The sequence below is a fragment of the Bombus huntii genome, chromosome 8, assembly GCF_024542735.1.
Source record: "Bombus huntii isolate Logan2020A chromosome 8, iyBomHunt1.1, whole genome shotgun sequence".
Taxonomy (NCBI): Eukaryota; Metazoa; Arthropoda; class Insecta; order Hymenoptera; family Apidae; genus Bombus; species Bombus huntii.
Window position 1 is genome coordinate 7320856 of NC_066245.1, and position 14052 is coordinate 7334907.

Below are 14052 nucleotides of genomic sequence, written 5' to 3' on the forward strand. Positions count from 1 at the left end.
GAAGCTGAAAGAGTAACGACCTTAAGTTACGTGGCATGCCGAGAGCAATTTAACACGGTCCACGTTTCGGGTGTTTTTCTTCTTTTAATAGCTATATTCTTCGTGTACGTTTCTCGTTGCCTTTTTCCTCGTTTCGTGATAAAGATTCCTAAGATCGTAAAGATCGAGAGGATGAAGCGAATAAGATATCGTTTCTGTGGAAGGGTTGAAACAGCGACGAAATTTCAGTCGACGAAGGGTAACGATCCTTGTGGCAATTTAAAACGATTGTCTTCTCCTTTTTATTCGATCTAGGCTAAACTGCGTAATCCCGCGACTTTTGTTTAATCCGACCTCCGTTGAATCTGTTGATGCAGGTAGTCGGCATCGAGGCGTTGCCAAGGTCACGAGGGAGGAGCTGAGGTCATCGCTGCACCTATGTTGTGCGGCGAACTCCTGAACGGTGGCTTCGTCAGTACCGGAGCGGTACCGGTGATTCCCTACGGTCTCTTAGGATTCTGGTTGCCGGGTTGTCTACGTGCTACCAGTCCCACTTCTCTCAACTCGTCTTATCTGACCTTGTTGGCCGAACTTCTGGCCACGGGCCACCTGGATCATCGAAGCGAACTGATGGACCTCGCGAAGAGGAGCCGTCAGGCTCCCACCAACGGGGCGGTCGACCTTGACCTCGACCTGCACGCCGACGACATCGATGAGAACGTCTTTCTCGGTGAGTAATCGCCTATGTTTGTTACTAGGAAAATGACGCATGATCCAAACGTGAAGGTATTTTTCATTCGTGATTTTCAACACCGTCGCGATTTCCTCGCGGACCAAGTTTTCTCGATTTAACGAGGACAAGTTATCCGTCAGTGTGTAATTAACAGTATTAGGTCAAGGAGAATCTTTTCCATTAAACGCCCGGTACGTTTCTCGATAAATGCATGCATTTTAATAAGACGCTTTGAGTATCGAAACGCGGATACTTCTAACTCGGCATTATAATCAAATCGATTTTTCACGGAACACCGGATTTCTTTGTCTTTTGTGCGCGTACTTTTAACGAACATCCCTCGAGCCAGCTTCGATATGAATAGTATATTGAATTCCGTTTCTGTCGAACAATCGGTCGAACACGGTTTTACCGGCCCGCTCTACATACGTCGAACAAACAACATCCGATGTACGAGTATCACGGTATTATAACGGCTCTATTTCGAAAGTGAACATTCCTTGGTAACGAAGGCGTCGTATTTCGCGTTAATGGGCAATACCCTGGCATGACGACATCGCGAAAGTAGTTGCGCGTTGGCAGAAGTGAGTGTGGCGTAGGAATCGCGATTGCGACTATGGGTAAATATGTCTGTTGGCTGAGAACTCTCTGTAATATTTCTCGTTTTTTCGCGCGGTCTCTTGGCACGATTTGTAGACTGATGCACCAAGAACGTACGTACATGTATATAATACGTTTGACAAATTTCACCAGCAAACTCGTATATTAAATCTCGATTAGAACGAAAGAAACTTTTTCGCGAAATGACGCAGAATGGCTCGCGATGCACGCGTCCATTTAAATCGACGAAAAACACAGATACAGGGCGTAGGTTTATTTTAACTCGCGACATTCCAGTCGGCTCATGCATTTCAATCATTCTCGCGACAAAACGTTCGCGACGCTCACGGCACAGCCCTATAAAAGATCCGACTTTTTGGCGATCGACCATTCAGCCCTGAATACCCACGGAGCCTGGCCGGCATCCAACTTCCTTTCTTCTTCTCCATCCTTTTTTTTTTTTTTTTTACTTTTCCATCCGATTCTTTCCTTTCCTCCAGTCCTCCGAATTCGCGAGAACTCGGCCTCTCCTCTAAATAATGGAAGAACGTTAACAATCTTTGCAGCTGTTTATCAAGATTTAGACCCCAACGGGTCGTTGGGCGAATGTACCGCGCTATCGTTGTTCCCTTTCCGTCTCTCGACGAGAATTTAAGGGTGTCCTATATTAACAGGGAGCTTCCTCTAGCCAGACAGATCGTGATTCTTGGCAAGCTCTTTCGGTTCATTACGTCTGTCGTCGGCGCGCGACTTTTAATTCCGTCGATTCTTCTTCGAGATTCTTCGCAGTTTCGCCATTCCGGAAAACTTCCTTTCGACGCTAGAGAGGAGTAACACCGATGTGCGACGCGAAATAGGATCTATAAATCTGGATTTTCCAAGCAACAAGTCCAGCTGTAAACAAAATTTTTGTCGATCCTCCAGCCATGAGATTTATGTTCGTACGTGTGCAAGCAGACTTCGCCTTAGCTGGACTCTGCGGGAGTATTAAGCTTCCCCTGGACAAGCCGCTTTCTCCCAGTCGGGTCATCCTTCTTACCTCGGCTACATCGACCGAACCATGCAACATCCCGCATTTTGGTTTTCCTTCTGCTTTTCGAACTTTCAGGAATCTTAATAAATCGTTTCGTGACTCAAACCTATTCCGATAGTGGCTCCCGAGAAAAATGGACTATCATCGTAGATCCTTCGGGATCTTTCGAGTAAAAATTGTCCGACACTCTACTTTCTACTGCTCTGAACGCTTTTAATCCGAGGATAATATACCTCTATTGTCGCGCTATCTGCCTAACGGCCGACGATTACGGTAATTTCTTTTTTGCGATTCGTTGGAGAGAAAACGATTTCAGTGGAAAAGAGCAGACCATCTTTTCCCGGTTACATGTAAAGCGAGAATTTTTATTACGATATACCTGGAAGTATGAAAAGGTAGAGACATAATATAGTTTCAGTATGAAAGCAAAGGTATAATTAAATATACTACAATAATCCCAAGTTATTATAGTACAATACATCACAATACACAGCTGTCGTTGAAGAACATAACGCGATATCTTCTAATATCTTTGTATTCTCTTTTTCTCTGTCTTTCCACTTCTTCCACTTACTTCAAACTTCCTTGAAGTTTACACTTATGGAGCACAGTTGCAAGTAGATTAAAAGCAGAATAAATTCCACTTTGATAGGATGAAAACAAAGTTGATCAATTTACCTTAGGAATACGATTAGTACGATTAAATTGACCATAAAGAATATGGTGTTATTCTTCAAATAGAAGCGTTTATATATTTAATCCATTTACGCATTCTTTTATCACCTAAAACTCTGTCACTCGTAATAGAAAGTCACCTGAAGTTCACGTTTTCTCAGCACGTTCAAACCTATTACCCAGAAATTAACATCAAGCAGAACGAAAGCGTCCTCGCTCGATCAGACGATCGATTAACGCCTCGAGGATACTAGCGCCTAGATAACTTCCGGTGATCGTCGAAGGAAATTTTGATCTCGCTCACGTACCACAATACACGAGTTACAAGCTTGGCATAATTCACGTAACAAACTCGTGGCCTATTATGGGGGCTGATCGAAGGTCCGCTCTGCGTTAGACGTCCCTAATTGGAATACTATTCCCCATCCGTCTTATTCGACGGAATAATGCATCGGCTGGGAGACTGAGAGCTCGGGGCATCGAAAGTGGATTTTCGTGGTCCGCTCCAAAACCACTCGTCCTCTCTAGCCTGCAAAGTGGATGCGAGTTTGATGACAACACTCCGTTGCGTCGCCGCCACACGGCGGCCGAAAGTTGTCGAAATTGAATCGAACTTGCCAGCTTTCGAGCTACTTTTATCGGTCATCGCTTGCTGGTTCCCCTTAAGCCGGTCCGCGCACAAAGAGGCAATAACCCGCGTAGTCGTGCCTGGCTAAAAATAATTCTCATTCGAAGTCCTCTCGCGATATTACATTCGCTGGAACGAATTTACCGAACGGGAACAGAGGCACAAAAGAAACGGTTTTCCGGTTTATTGTGGAAGAATATGAGAACACGTGGCATAATTCAACTGCCGCTAACTTTCTGCTACTCCGAGCAAAAATCGGGTAACTACCTGCTAAGAAGCTTCAGAATCGCGTTTACCAGATCTTTTACATTCGTCTTTGTAAACGACTGATAATAATTAGAGATGTTTGTACATTTATGGGATTTTTAAGCGCACAAAAAAACATAAAATGCATGTAATATGCAAAAGTATACGAAATATTAGATCAAGTGTTCCCTCCATTATACAGGGTGCGATTGAACATTTGAAATTGTAGATGAACTAATTCATTCATCTTGATGTCTAAAATGAATCCCGTAAGCAGCGCTCACTTTTGTACTCACACCCTGTGTAGGAGTTGAAATAGATTTTTATTTACGTTCTATTCCTTCGATTGTTCCCATAAAAATGTGAATTTAGAGTTAAAAATAGCCGGTACACGTTGGATTTTTCAATTAATCCGATCGGATCTCAAGATTCCAAAGAAACTCTTCGATAGATTGAATCGAACCGTGGGGTTTGTTACTCTTATCAGTGACCAGTTAAACCGTGACAGTTTCTGAACACGGAATGGTCTGTTGGTCACGACCAGGCATAACGTTTGGTTGATGAAAATACGAGGAATCGTGGGCGGCGCAAGCATGTTTCTTGATTATCTGAGGAATCGACGGAAACACGGTAAACACGAAACTAACAGAGTAGGAATAAGAGAGAAAAAAGAACGAAAGTAAAATCGAATCGATGCTTTCGGTACGTATTGGAAATTACTCGGCAAATTAATTCGTTTGGCCGAGCAGCGAGTATACCATTTCGCTGATGTATTCGAACGACAGATTGTTCTCTTCCTATCGATTGAATAAACGTTTCAATCTATCCTCCCCGTTTCGTTTTGTTTTCCACGTTCCACTTCGAAGGGAGACGATAGAATATGAGCGCACGCAAACCTTTGTAAATAAAAAAATAAAAAATGAAACGCGGGGCGGAAGATAGAACAAAAAGAAAACATACAAAAGAGCCGCGACAGAGTCGATTTATAAATATATCCTTCACGAGGTTAAACAATCGCGCGATTCGAGGTCGCGCTCGGCAGGGGATAAAATTGAGAAACGAGATGGAATCACAGTCTTTGACGAGGATTGAACGTGAACACGTAAATGGGGTTACACGTTTTACTACAGGAGACCGATCAAAGTGAAAACGAAATACACCGGTTGATGTAGCAGAAGCATAGAAAGACGTGATATCTGTCCATGATGGGAGTTAATAAAATTGATTTGCTTGCTCTGTATAATACAGTGATACAAGATGAAAGACGCGTAAATACGCTATGTTACGTTACTCTGTGCGTCGTTACAACCCTGGGCGAAAGAAGATATAAAAATCCTATTCGATAAGCGACCGTGTAGAACGAGCTTGTAAAGACGTGGAAATGCGTTAGCACTAAGAATAATGGATGCATGGAAAGCGCATTGTACTGTGGGCGAAAAAAAAATTGATTTATTCGGCGAGAAAGCATCGCGACACAAAGAAGTATTACAGCTCCCTTTCTCCGTGTCGAATAAATGCTTCAATCTGTCGGGGATACTTCTCCTTCACTCCGAAGCCGTCTAAAATATGGGAATACGTGTGCCATTCGACAACGACTACGACTCGCGATGGTTACGAGTGGGTTGAAAAAAGATGAAGAAGCAACGTGGCGATGCATGAGACAGACGCGAGATAATGAAGAGAAGAGAAAGGAAGGAGGTGAAGGGAAATGATGAGAGAGGTAAAAGGGAGCTAGCGAAACTCGACAATGGAGAAGGGTTCCTAGAACAGACCCCCGATGTTAGCGGCGAGTGAATGAAGCGAGACACATACAGAAAAGCGAAACGGGAACAATGGCCGCGGTATTATTTTCTGTTTGCTGCGTCAGACCAACCACTCACTATCTCCCCCGTTCGTCGGTGTTCGTCCACCCCCAGTTTCTACCATTCTTTCTTTCTCTCGACTCTTCTCCCTTTTTCTCCCTTTTTCCCCTTCGATCTTTCTCTCTTCCTTTTTCCGTCTGTCTTTCTAACCGTGTTCGCTCCTTTTTCCCGGGTTGCTGCAACGCCACTACCATTCCGGACCAGAATCCAAGATTACGGGCTCGATATTTGCCAAATAAACGAATAATCTCCGCCTGGCTTCGCTGTTTCGTTCGATCGACCGAATAAATCATCCCCCTGCTTAATTTCCTTGGCTGGTTCGTCTCATCGGGGCAAAAAGGGCGTCCTTCGTTATCGAATTTCCTCGATCGTGTCGCGAACGTGCTCGTTTAATTAAAAGAAATATTTATCCCGTTAATTCTTCCTCTCTTTCTACAGAGGTAGAACTTTTCAATTGCATTTCCTCCTTCGCTACCAAAGCGACGTCGGATAGAAATATTTCGCCAAGGTAGATTGTCTCGAAGAATTTTAATCTTTCCAACGAATTGCTAACAACTGTTGAATCTGTACGCGTACTTCGTAACAACGCCGTTTTACAAGAAATAGTCGTGGATCTTATTATCCCTTTGAACGCTCGAACATTGCAATTTTTATAAGGTCCGTGGGCTGAAAGGCTCGTGGGCGAAGATCGTAGATAATGAACGCGATGTTTCTCAAATAAACGGACATTAAATAAATCTCCCTCGTATCCTGATCGTTTAACCCGTGGGGGGATGGAGACGGATAGTATTTATCGATAAAGTTTGTCAAAGCACCTGTACCTCGAAATTAGTAATATCCACGCGAATCAATCGATCTTCGTGTCTTCTTATCTTTAATTCCCGTGGTAAAATTCGCCCATTGTAGAAAGCACAATGGGCACGAATTAATGCTAGATCAATAATTAAAATGTTTCTATTCGTTGGTAACTGGAAATCCGTCGATAGTTTCGAAGCCACAGGGTAATTGCACGGTCCTGTTCATTTTGTTCACGTTCGAGATTTATTTCTTCTTTCGTTCGACCGTCTCCATCCCGATCACGGAAAATCCGACGGAGACGTCCTTTTGTCGTTAATCATTTCCGTACTCCTCGTCAGACCGTCTGCCCTCCCCCTTGGAAACGAAACTGTTCTCGCAATTAAGCGTATTCAAAGGAAAGACCTCGTTTCCTTCGGAGCACTCCGTCTACACGTGCTTTCGGCATTGCTCGTTTCGCGGCTAATTCTCGGCCTTTTCCTTCGTTCCGTCAAAGTAGACCGTCGTTTTTCTCGTTTCCGCTGTTGACATCGATATTTCAATATCTCTAGGAAAACCCCGTCGCAAACAATCTCTCAGCTCGTTCACAAATACTCCGATAGACTCTCGTGATTTTTCTCCGTCTCTTACGTTTTCCATCTGTTATCAACACCTTTGAGATCGAGACGAACATTTTCTATCGAAATTTCCATCGTCGCGATGCTTCGCACGTTTACGCGCGACGTTCCTTTTTATAAAACACGAGAATGGGTCGCTTATTCGTGAAAAATAGAGCGTGCCGTACCGCCACTTAAAATATTCCAACGATACGTCCAGCGTCGATATTTTATTAATTCCGCGAGAATCATTTCCATTGACACGAGACGGTCGAAGGAGCATAGCTGAAGTGTTGAGGTTTGGGATTCGGGTCGAGTTTTCGTAGCCTGTATGGAAACTATGACGCCGGAAATCACCGGTAGGCTTTAAAACGAGGACGAGCATGCAAATTGCACCTCGTGGATTACAGGTATATACGGTATATAGGGGTATATACACGATGAAGAGACTCGTTCCGTGCCAGTTTTGCCGCGGGGCTTTGGAAACGCGGCGTAAAAGTCCTGTCGGGGGATCGAAGTGGTGTATAAGGTTTCCCTCAAAACTCACGGTACGTGAATATCAAACGACCCTGACGAGAGATCCGGAAAGAGCCAAGCTCGCGGACCCTTCCAAGCCAGATTTTCAAAGTGTTAAGAGAGCCACAGTGCCATTCACCGACCCATCCTGCTTCTAGCTTTCGTTGTCATCGTCAGTCCTCCAGGTTCATCTTGCTCTCATTCTGTCGCGTCTCCGTTCTAATTTTATTTTTCTATCGATCTTCCTTTTCTCCACAGTGTAACTTAATTTACGTTTCATCGGATGTCTGGAGATTATTCACCTTCTTAAAGGCGTTAAGAACTAGAAGAAGAAGAACATTCCAATGTGCATATACACTGCCAGCGCAGAAACTCGATTATCCGAAATAATCATGGCACGCGCTGTTCGGATAATCGGATTCGTTGATGTTCTTATCAAATTATTTTATAAATATCGATATTGAAGAGGAACAAAGTTTTCGAATAAAATGTCGTCGTATTACGCCGAACAATCACACGCGATATGTTGAAATTTCATCGGATATCGATCGCGAAGAGAACCACGGGTCTCGTCGAGATACAGAGCTTGCGTAGTACTTGAATTGCAGCGGGAGTTGCAAATTGATAGCCCCGGAAAACACAAGCTAATTAATGCCTTCGAAAGAAATTACCTCCGGTGTAATTCGGCCGGTGTACTAGCTGTTAGTCTCGGGATAGGAGAGAAGCCACGAAGAATCGAAGTGGTTGGCCACGGATAATGGGAAGAATGGAAGATTGAAAGCCTCCATTTCCCTTTATCTTTTTTCCAGCCGTTCCGGCCTTTTTCCTCGGCAGCTCGTCATTTACGCCACGCCACGAATCAACTATCTCTCCCTGTAATTAAATATTTGTCGTTCGCGTAGCCGATGGGCATTTACGTTTTCGACGTAAGGGTAATTTTACGTAGCTTCTGGCGGATTTACTTGGGCAGGTTCGCGCGGTCACGAACTTATCGGATAAAACCAGGGATATCTAATAGTTCTTCTTTCATCGAGTGGAGTTCTCGCGTAGAAAAAGCGGAGATCACGTACGTTAGTTAAGACTTCGACAGGTTGTCGGATCTCAAGGGGATGACGTCGGTTAAGAAGCAATTCTCGCCGGATGAATTTATGGCTGGTCCGGATTAACACGGTCGGCTGCAATAAAAGTCACGAGGTTTGGTCATCCTTCCTTCTTTCCCCGCTCACCTTATCTTTACGTTCTCGTCGTCCCTTCCCTTTAATCTTCTTTTTCATTTTTGTCTAAGAAGACTCCGTCATCCGGTATCCTTGTCTCGCCTCTCCCCGTCCCTCTCTCCCTCCCTCTCTCTCTCTCTCTCTCTCTCTCTGCCTCTCTCTCGCAGAAGTTTCTGCGTTCAAAATGCTTCTCTTCTTTATTTCTCGGTCTCTTTGTTCTCCCCCGATCCACTCCGATTTAGAAGAGAGAAAATGAAGAAAGAAAGAAACGAGAGTGAAAAATACAACCCTCAGCCCCTTTTCGTTACGAATGGACGGCTCCATCGGCATTAAACTACCGGAATGTTCCTGTTTTCGAGACACTCTGCCTTCGTTCGGAGAATCTCTTTCCTTTCGTTCGCCTCTCTCCCCTAGTATCTCTCTTCGGCACTTTTTCCTTGACGCATCGGATAAAAAAGGCTCGTGGCGTAATACAATACGTACTTACGTGCAGATTGGTTTCGTACAGCTGCGAAGGCGAAGCATTTATGCCGCGACAAAAGACAAAGCACAAAACAAGAGGGACGATTAACGAAATGCAAGAGGGATGGAACGAATGTATCGTAATTTACGATCGCGTTATATGAGAACAGTTTCGCATCGGAGCGATTTGAAAAACGTTGAAGTCGGTGTGGTAACGATTGTGAGAATTTTCCTGTCAATGTATTGGTCGAATAAGAAACGTCTAACTTTAACTGTAACGTCGTTTCGATGGATAACGCGAATCTGAACTTCTCGTGAAAGAGTTCGTTTATCTCGTCATTGATAATGGCAATTTTAACATTTTAACTAACTTTAGATCGATCTTGTTAATTATGAACGTTTTGCCACTTATATTCTTCATCCAAATCGTACCGAGAATTATGTCATTCACCTGCAATATCATCTATACAAAATTGAATGTCTATTTATGGCCTTTCTCTGGCTCCTTTTGTTTGAAATAGATTCGAAAGCTTGTCAAAATTCTCTTTTCAATGCAGCGAACATGCACGAAATTCGAGTCATTTTCTTCCATGCATCTAAAAGTTATTCTGTGGTTAAATATAAAATATTATCGTAATACCAATAATTCGTTCATCGCGAGTATTATCTGTGAAAACGAAGAACATGCCAGACTCGAGAAAATTGTATCAAGCACGATAATCTTGAAACGGTTTTAGATACATTGTATTTCGATAGCGAGAGTGTGCTAGTTTCAATAATACTTCCCGACCAACGTCTAAACGACGTTTTGTTCGATACAATAGCCAAATAGAGTCGTCGATAACCGATTTCCGCATCTCAGATTCGATTAAAACGTATCTCGCGAAAATTTTGTTTCGTCTTCTATCGACAACAGCTGTATTTATAACGTAATTCCCGATAACTCGACGCTGCTTGAGTTACTACATGGTCTGACCGTAGTGCGTCTTATTCTACTTGACGGCGGTACGTTGTTCGCGTGGCGGTTGTCGAGTTTCCTACGGGGCGGTACGCCGTTAAAACCGCCGTTCACGTAGAAGCCGGAGGTATATGTCGAAGACATTCGAATCAGCGATTTCCGAGAAGCGAGGTTGCATTCTGGTTACCCCGTTCGACGTCTGCACAAATCTCCCCTCTGGCGTTTTATCGGGCCGAAAGCCGGAAATACCAATGCAGGCGGAAATATCCAGGCTGCATTCCTCGGTATCGGGCCGTTGCTTTGCGAGAACACGAAATGGAGTCCCGAGGAGCTCTTTCAGTCGGATATGTGATCGCGTAATGGACATGCTCCCTCGTACAAGGCACAAGGAAGACTTTTCGACTCTGCTGGTCGACCGATCGAACGGATTTAATTCGATTTTAGAAAAGTGCGGTGTCGTAGCCGGCGACGAAACGACGGTTGGGGATAAAATGCGATTCGACGACACCAGACAGTATCAACGATTCGATGTTTCGTTGATTTTCCTCGGTTCTCCTTTCCCGACGAATGAACGGAATCCACGGAAGACCTTCGTCGTCGTTCCTTCGTTACTCTCCCTTGATTTCTCTTGGCATCCCTGGATTCGTCCATTTCGTTGAACACTGACTTCAAATCGCATTTGCGACAGAACAACAGGAAACATAAGACGGAGAAGAACGACAGAAAGGGGTGCGAGGAGAAAGAGGGAAGTAGGCGGGTAACCGGAACGTGTCGCTAACGTAATAACATTTCAATTCGAGGACGGAAATTGCCAGAGGGCATGGCAACACGTCCCTCGCAGTTACGGGGTGACTACCCTGCTCTCTCGTTCTTCACCCTTGCGTCCACTCTCATTTTCTTCGTCTTAACGGAATGTCCGCGAACCTGTAAGAACGTAGAGGAACGTCACGAACGTGGAACAACGTCGATCGGTTTATGATCGTCGGATAGCTTCGACTGACCGGTCGATTGATCGTTAAAAACGAATCGAGCCCTGCTTTAAGTCGATGTTCCTGCTCCGTTTTCACGCGAAGGATAGACTAACGAATCACGCGCAGGATTTTATATTCGTTCCGGTTTTACTCGCGCGAAGGATTCTTCACGTTCCGTTTTAAATCGAGGCATTAATTACGGCGCCGCCCTCGGCCGGAATAATTCCCAAAGAAGCGTGCCACAATTTTCCCGAAGTTGCGACATGCGAACCGAGAAATAGGAAAGAGCACGTTGCGATGGGGGTAAGGAAACAGAAAAAGGGAACAAAAATAAGCGAAAAACAGGTTGCTCGGTGAAAACGCGAGGCCCCAAATGAACCCAGCGCGTCGCGCAGCCCCGTAATTGCGTTCAGCGTCGGCGTCGCTTTTAATTAATGCGACATACTTTTTTTCATCGCTAAAAAGTGCCACATCCTCGTAATCCACACCTGCCCCTTGCCCCCCTCGCCCGCTGCTCGCTGCCTGCAGGGAGTACGACCGGTGGGTGATCGTTAAATGGATGAAAAAAAATATGCAAACCCTCCAGGCACTCTTCTTTTTTCTCCTCCCTCTACCTCTGCCTCTCCCTCGCATTTCTCGTTTCTCCCTATTTCTTTTCGCCACTCTTCCTTCCTCTCCTTTTCATCTTCCTGTTCTCCCTCTTCGTCTCTCGCTTTTCTCTCTATTATTTTTCTCTTTTGTCATTCGCGATTTCCCTGTGCCACCATTCCTCGGAGTCCTTGCGGCGGAAATAAATCCAACCGAATCGACCACCTTCCTTTTTTCCTTTGAGTTTTCGTCTCTATAACATTTTTCTCTCCGATTCGCGTGCCTTTTATCCCCTCGGCTCCTTTTTTCGTCTTTTCCTCGCCATCGACGCGCCGCACGACCCCATCGTCGCTGCACTTTCTCTCGAGAGTATTAATCCGCGTAACCTACATGTGAACAGGGGGAGGGGGTTGCGCGCGAACGATGAAAAGGACGACGATAAAAACTTCTGTATAGGTGTATGCAAGACTCACCCACGCCAACGACGACGTACCGCGCGTGTCGTAAAAATATGATGGTCGCCACGCTGTGATTTCTTCGTCTCTTTTTTTCTTTCACATCCTTCGCTTGGAGGAAAATCCGAGACAAGCTGCCCTCCGACGCGCCAGCCTGATCGTTTAATACCGGAATAAGTCTATGGAGAGGCGATTCCTTCGAGCTCGAAATAAAAAGGGAAATATCGTTCCTTTTATACCTTGAATTAACGTGGTTGACGTTTACGCTTTCCTCGTCGCTTCTACTTATACTTCCCTCCAGTATTTGTTCTAGCCACTCGAGTCGACAAACGTCTCGAATTTCAAACAACGTATACACGTCCCCAAGTTTCGCACTCGTTCGTCAACCGATACAATTCGTTCCTTGGTCGTCCTACGAACGGTGTTTCCTGTTATAACACCAGTGACAGGTGCGCCAACCAAGTTTTTCGCAGTCCTGTCACCTGCACAAGAGCGTCTATTCAACGGCAACGGGATACCGTTCCTAGAGATGATTTGTGTAGGTCATCGAGCAGCTGTTTTGGTAGATACCAGACAAACAACGCGGCAGACGAAGCGAGATGCGTGCGGCAAACTCTGATTTACTCGCAGTTTACACGTCGAACGCTTTCACGCCTGTTACCGTTGACACGAGTTCAGCTGTTACTGGTGTTTGATCTCGCGGAATAATTCATCTGTTTTCAGCCAGTTTTCCACCAACTTTACCATTTTTTTCACATTTTCGTTTCTCAGATTTTGTCGATAAAAAGTCAGAATCACGAAGATCGATGATTTTCTAGCAAATCAAACTAACGGCGTAGCATAAATTCCTGTTATTTTCATTTTAAATCCTCCAAAAGGAGAAAGTTTCGGTGCACGAGTTACAGTTCACTTTTGTCGGCAAACGTCGAGTTTAGCGTCGACGAAGTACGATTACGCTTTTTATCGCGGTACCGTTGACTATACCAGGGGGATCGTAAATTTGTAACTTGCGCCGGTCGGGCGTATGCAATGCCCGTTGAAAAATCGCAGATATTCACGTGGAATTCGTATCACGTGGCGGTAACGACATCGATATAAACCAAGGTAAAGAAAAGAGGAGAAAAAAAGATTAGAGTGGCGTGCAAAGAGTGGAAACTATGGCCCGTGAAAAGGCATTACGTATCGGTGATCCTTAATGCGACGAAACAGAAGGTATATCGATCGTCGAACACACGTGTTCGCGGAACTCGAGCTGATTCGAGAAACAGATCTCGTGGATACGTTCGTACGTGGAAAAGTCGAGATAACGTTGCTCGCGAGAATTGAGTGAAAAACGAAGGGTGTCCTCGAAAGAAAGAGATTAATCGGTAATCGCAAACCTGTCGCAAACCTTAGAAATACGACGTGTAGTATCGAAAATACTTTTGCGTCCATCTCTGAACGCGAAGTTGAGCGATGGTTATATGTATCGATAAAGCTACTCAGAACATTGACTTTAACGGTATATTATATTTCAAAATAATTGAAATCCATAGAGTGTGCTATATTCTATATAATTACCGACTAATTACGTAATCCATATGTCTCTGTTCCTCTGCCTTTTTAATCCTGACATTTTATCCCTTCCTCGTTTATATTACAATATTATAGAGAGTAGATTCGACCAGATGAAAAACCAATACGTTTCCATCGGTGGAACGTATGCTGAAAGAGCGGCGTGAACAGCGATGGTAAAATGGAT

General features: G+C 44.5%; 1 protein-coding gene across 1 annotated transcript in view; it reads left to right on the top strand.

Moving 5' to 3' along the window:
- The window catches only part of LOC126868306 (protein Fe65 homolog), a 146962-nt gene that overhangs the window by 33637 nt on the left and 99273 nt on the right, over positions 1-14052 (top strand). Inside the window, exon 3 of the mRNA XM_050623629.1 lies at positions 357-709. Within this exon, the coding sequence (XP_050479586.1) occupies positions 418-709 (292 nt within the window). The 5' untranslated portion in view covers positions 357-417. The remainder of the gene's footprint in view (positions 1-356; positions 710-14052) is intronic.